This window comes from Eurosta solidaginis, chromosome 2 (genome assembly GCF_040869045.1).
Source record: "Eurosta solidaginis isolate ZX-2024a chromosome 2, ASM4086904v1, whole genome shotgun sequence".
Taxonomy (NCBI): domain Eukaryota; kingdom Metazoa; phylum Arthropoda; class Insecta; order Diptera; family Tephritidae; genus Eurosta; species Eurosta solidaginis.
The window spans coordinates 265,563,426-265,570,036 of NC_090320.1; the positions used below are offsets into that span (position 1 = coordinate 265,563,426).

The 6,611-nt window shown below is 35.3% G+C and overlaps 1 protein-coding gene across 1 annotated transcript; it reads left to right on the forward strand.

The window, feature by feature from the left end:
• The first annotated feature begins 1,040 nt into the window (after positions 1-1,040).
• On the forward strand, positions 1,041-3,284 carry LOC137242748 (odorant receptor 33b-like). The gene is made up of 2 exons (XM_067770000.1): positions 1,041-1,765; positions 2,873-3,284. Exons 1-2 carry the CDS (start codon positions 1,041-1,043, stop codon positions 3,282-3,284), a joined length of 1,137 nt encoding a protein of 378 aa, XP_067626101.1.
• The last annotated feature ends 3,327 nt before the right edge of the window (positions 3,285-6,611 follow it).

Here is a 6,611-nt window from a genome sequence, read left to right on the forward strand (position 1 = left end):
ATAGCACAGTTGTGCTCTCATGGTGTATGCGTATTATAAAAAATTATAGGATTGTAAAAATATTAAATATTCCCTCTCTTAACTACTAATGAGAAGATAAGGGGAATCAGAAGGTCAGTTATGTTATTGGTTTCAATAGAGGAGCGCTTTATCAGTAAGCAAAGAAGGTATAGTCGGGGGAAAACCCAACCAGCATGCTTGTACATAAGCGATGAAAAATAAAGGAAGTTTGCAAAGAGAGCTCAATTCAAAAGCATACAGAGTGCAATTTATTACTCTAAGATTAATATCTGGATATCTGCATCGGATATGTGCAAGTACAGATGGGCAGCTTCATTGAGCACTTGGAGTTCCGTTCAAAGCAAATGTTCCAGGTGTTATCAGAGACTCACAAATTTGGTCACATGAAAGCTGACATAGAGATTGTAGTCCAAAGAAACAATGCAACTAAGACGCAAATGTCAAAAAGCTCACGTTTCATTGAAGGATGGAATTTGATTCCAATCAATTGGGAATCTGAAAAAGAGCACACCTACCCATAAAATATCACAGCAGTAACAAATATGGGTTAGTGGTTATAAGGCAAGGCATTTTTGTAGTCTCTGAAGTCAGAAGTCGTAGACTCGTTCTTCTCAAACATTTTGCGATTATCAGCCGTTTGAAAGGAGATCTGATTGACTGTTAATATTAGACTATAACAAGGTTGCTTTTGTTTTGGGAAAACTTATTAAAATACACCATTGTGAACGAACAATTAACCGGCCAATCCGTATTGATGTGACTACAATTTAAAAAAAAAAGATGCAAAAATGTTCTATACTATATACATAGATACATTAGCAAACAATACACGCCCTTCAGTACTTAATTATAGTGTTCGTTGCTAAATTTGCGTCGATTAGTAACTATGCACACTAATGACTCGTTTAACGCATATAAAACCAAAACTTATAATAATATTTCCTCATTTGAGTACTTGATCTTAAAAGGTGACTTAAAGTGCAAAAAAAGTATCTGAGCAGGAATAAAATCAGACAAAAATGGCACCACGTCAAATTGATACAATGGCAATTTTCCGTCGTTTATTTATCACTTGGCGTGTACTTGGCATCCTCTTATGGCCATTCAATAAATATTTACGTATTATTTACGATTTTGCAATGAACATATTTGTGACGTTTCTTTTTCCGACGCATTTGGTATTGGGTATGGTTTTTGCTACTACGCAAGATCAATTTTTCACTAATTTGGTCATTGGTATTTCATGTGTATCATGTTCATTTAAACATTTACTCATACGATATCGCTTAAATGATATGTTAGAGGTGAATGATATAATCTCGCGTTTGGATGTACGCATACAAGTACAAAGTGATTATGAATATTACAAAAAATCTATTGAGCAACCGTCCACATTTATGGTGACTACTATTTCGCGTTCCTATTTTGCTGTAGCTATAACAGCACTCATCACAGCTTTGGTTACTGGTGAATTGCTTTATCCGGCTTTTGTGCCATTGGCATGGGAAGCATCCATTTGGCAATACGTCATGGCGTTACTTTTTCAATTTACTGGTGTTTGCTTGCAGATCGTACAGAATATTGCTAATGATGCTTATGGCCCAGTCGTACTTTGTATGTTGTCTGGTCATGTGCGGTTGTTGGCAAACCGTGTATCGCGTATTGGTCACGATAATGCGGATAATACTGAGGAAAATTATCAAGATTTAATTGTGTGCGTTGAGGACCATCGGTTGCTGATGAGGTAAAATCGGATTAATTTTAATATATCGCAATATAACAAAGTCATAATTTCATATAATCAAAACATCTTAGTACTTATGACATTTTTATATCATCACAGCCACATAATATCATACCAGCTCATCATAACATCAAACGCTTATTGTGGGATTAAAGAGTCAGTATAGCGCAAACCTTTCAGGAAGTGGACAGCTCAATATATTGCTTGTAAACCTCACTCACAAATGGCGTACCCTGCTTATTTAGCTGGTTAGCAAGGCTCTGGCGGCCCCAAGGTCATCGCAGTTTAGCGTGGTCACATGAAATCGCTCCTGATATTCTTGGGCTAGTTAGTACCTTAATGGTGATATTTACCGAAACGTAATGGATCAAAAGACCATAAATATATATAGGACTCCCCAAAACCTTCGTGAGTCCCTTTATCAAAGGAATAAGAACAAGAAGAAGAACATCATTATATCATAACATCATAATATAATAACATCATATAATCATATTATCTCAATTACTCACTTAATTGACTATTAAACGTTTAAAGAAATATTCTAAAAAGGCCCGCCAATCACTTATTTTTTGAGAACTGGCGCCAGATTTTACACCAAGTGAACCTAAATCATTTTCCACCTGGTCCTTCAAAGGAGTTGAATCTTTTTAGCCGAAGGATCATTTTTCATTCGCATAACATGGCCTAGCCACCATCTCCAACGCGTAGAGGACCGAAAATCTTTTGAAGAACTTTTCTCTCGAATACTCCCAAAGCCGCTGATCTGATGTTGCCATGGTCCATGCTTCTGCAATATATATCAGGACGGGTACGGTAAGTAGAGCATGATTTTCGTTCGCCGTGAGTGGACTTTACTTTTCAATTGCCTACTTGGTCGAAAGTAGCAGAGTGATTCTTCGCTTCAATTTCAAAATCTGATGATTATAACATAATATCATATCATGATATTAAAACATCATAATATCATAACATCACATGTTCACATTAATTTACCATAATATTATAGCATCACTATAATATCATAATATCACAATATCAAAATATCATAACATCATAATATAATAATATCACAATATAATATTTTGTGTTTTCATTTTCTTCCAGCACCTCAAACAAAGTGGAACGTATCATATCCGGCAGTTACTTGGTACAATTCGTTGGCGTTGGCATCAATCTTTGCGCTGGTCTTGTTTATGTACTCTTCTTTGCCGATAATTATTTTGCTTACGTTTATTATACACTACACATAATAGCAATTATGTTTGAATTATTTCCATGTTGTTATTTTGGCAGTATGTTGGAATTTGAATTCCATAATTTATCATATGCCATATTTAGTAGTAATTGGCCAATGCAACCACGCCCATTCCGACGTAATGTTGTAAATTTTACGGAACTAACATTAAGAGAAGTCACTTTGTATGCTGGTGGTATGATTCGTATAAATTTAAATTCATTTTTTGCTACTTGCAAAATGGGTTACACATTCTTCACTGTTATTCAGACCCTGAAGTAAGACGGGCCCTTACACTTACTACCCGATCTCTCAAGAAAGTACCTTAATATGCGTATCTTTAGTTTGGTTAAATGAATGTGATTATTGCACAAAAAAAAAAAAAAACAGTCGTATTCTTACCAGTAACCCAATGCAATGTGTTTTAATAACATGAAGGTTGATTCTTTAAAAGAAATATTATGCAATTATACAAGTTTATTTTAAATCGTTTTCGGTTGACGTTTTGCATCCGATCTCTATTCCAGATTCCATGGCAGCAACTCTTTGTCTATGAAATTTCATTCATTTTATCATACCTTTGTTTGATAAAAACTTTTGACGATTTGTCAAAAGTATATTAAAGTAATTAATTAAATTTCAATTAAACAATGAATATAATTCATATCGTTTGCTTTCCTTTCCTTTCCCTTCCTTTCCTTTCCTTCTTTCCCTTGCCTCCTTTCTTTTGATTTCCTTTCCTGTTCTTTAATTTCTCCGCTTTCTTTTCCTCTTTCCTCCTATCCTTTCCTTTTCTTTCGTTTTCTTAAATTTTCCTTCATTTCCTGCCCTTTCATTCGCTGTCCGGTCCTGTCTTCTGCCTTCCTTTCTTCCCCTGTAATTTCCTCTCCGTTTATTCGCTTATTATGAAAAGTTCGGCTCAAATACTTGTTTAAATCGTAACAATAAATTATTATTAAAATATTAAACTGCATGGATGAAACCTTAGGAAAAGTTATCTTAATTAATTGTTTTCATTTCCTTTCCTTTCCTTTGCTTTCCTTACCTTCCTTTTCCTTTCCTTTCCTTTCCTTTCCTTTCCTTTCCTTTCCTTTCCCTTCCCTTCCTTCTTTCCCTTCCTTTCCTTCTTTCCCTTCTATCCTTTCTTTACCTTTCCTTTCCTATCCTTTCCTTTTTTGACCTCTTTCTCTTATCCTTTCCTTTTCTTTCGTTTCATTTCCTTTTCTTTCATTTCCTGTCCTTTCGTTCGCTGCCCAGACCTGGCTTCTCTCCTCCTTTCCTCCCCTGCAGTTTTCCCTCCTTTTATTGCCTTTCCTGTCCTCTACTTTCCTCTTCTTTCCTTGTCTTTCCTTTCCGTTCTATTCCTCTTTATACTTCCTTTTCTTTTCTTTTCTTTTATTTGTCCTTTCGAAAAATTATACTAAATAATATAGAAAATCGCATTAAATAGTATTTACCTTTGCAATAAACTTGATACAAAAATACTGGTTTTTATTTTAAATAAAATAAAATAAATTACTAACTCGGCTTAAACAACTTACGTAGAAATTTTAATAAAAAAACTAGTGAAAACCAACAGTTCTTTCTAAAATAGCTCCTTTAAGACTGCCATAAAAAAACATTCAAAATGGATACTCATTTCATTTATCTTTACGATCAGCATACAAATTAGCATAAAAAACATATCGAAGAATTAATTCTCCTTAGTGCATAAATATTAGCATATACATGCAAACATACCAAAAAATAAAACTTTTGTTTAAGAATTTTAGGGAAATGTTCACTATTTCTAACGAAAGTGTGTTTTTCAAGATATGTATGCATTTTTAATCATTTATGTTGCATTAACTTGGCAACACGCATAAATATGTATGTCAAGCTGATATGATATAAAAATACATATCTTTATATATAAAAATCACATGTCACTATGTTTATCCGCGATGAACTCCTAAACTACCGAACCGATTTTGAATTTGTTTTGTATCCCGTATGTAGTTTGATATAGCTTGAAATATAGAATAGGTTATATCTCAGTATATTTTCGCAATATTATTTTATTGCAATTTATTTAAATGTTTATACGAAATAAAAAAAAGTTACGAATACGCAGCTTATATTTTCAGGTAGTGCGGATATACTCCGTGTAATTGCTTGGTGTTTAATTAAACAACCTGCTTATCAATAAAAAATATTATAGCGAATGATATCAAGTATAGCACATCACCAGACCCGTCGAGAGGGGGTTTCAGACTGCGGTTATATTACGGATCTTGGTGTCTGTTTCGGTACTGATTTTGCTTTCAATTACAATTTTATTTCGCTCCCGACTCAGGTTATCGTTTGTATTCCGGCTCTTTTTCTGGTCTCGCTTTTGATTACGGTTTTATTTCTCGGTTTTCATAATGTTCTTCAAGCGTTTGTTGGTTCGTCGCCAATTTCGGCTATTTTTCCTTTCGGTTCAGTTTCTGCTTTGCCTTTATATTTTTTGCTATCGGTTTCCAACGTCGACAGCAATTTCTTATTCAGTTCCAGTTTCAACGTTAATTTCAACTTCGGTTTCTTTTTCGGTTCCAGTTTCACTTCAGGTTCCGGCCCATTTTAAAGTGTCGGTTGCGTTTCTGACTTCGACTTCTGCTCATTTTTTGGTTATTGTTTTGTTTTCGGTTGCAGTTGCTGTGGTAATTCCGATTCTGGTTACGGTTCAGGGTTTCATTTCAGTTTCGGTTTCAACTTCGACTTAGTTCGGTTGGTCCGTTTAGATTTCATGTTTCGGTTTAGGTTTTGGTTTTCGATTTGATTGAGGTTTCGGTTCCATTTTCCATTTTCCATTTCGGTCCAAGCTCTGGTTTCGATTTCGCGTCAGATTCCGGTTCGGTGCCAGTTTCGGGTTCGTTTTCAGTGCAGGTTTCAGTCCCATTGTCGGTTTCGGCTCTGTCGGGTTTAGGTTTCTGTTCCCGAGCAGACAAAAGATGTATTTTGGAAGTCTGAATTTCCAAGAGCTTAGATTATATAATTTTCCTAAAATTTTTCGGGAGAATCTTAAAAAATATCAAGCCCTAACTCAATCATCTGTATTTTTGCTTTTAAAGTGAAACATCTTTTTTTTTGATTGCCGGTATGTTGTATATGGTTGCTATGCTGTCCGGATACTAAAGACACGGAACCAATTAGCGCAACATTTGAGGCCTCTACTCCTGAAACCAATTGCTGCTGTTTCCATTACCAGCAAACGGTGCTCTGTACAAGCCGTTTGGTTCTGTCAAAGAACCCGCTGATATCTTCTACGGAGTATTTGCAACTTTCTGAAGTTCCAACAGTTTATAAATGACGATAGTTTGGAAACTTGTATGTACTAAAGCTCGCTATTAACACAGGTGCATGGCTGTTTCTTTGTTTTCCTCCCCGCCGCAACTCCTGCAAATGTTGTTAAAAGAATTCTCATTCTTTCAGCATGTAGGCCAAGTTTCCAGCAACCAGTGATAGCTGGTACTATGTTCCCATGTTATCGTAAGTCGGTCAAACTTACTTGTTTTCGTGGCTTTCTGACAAATACCGTCCGGAGACAGCTATCTTCAGGAAACTGATGTATATATGTTACTTGTGCTT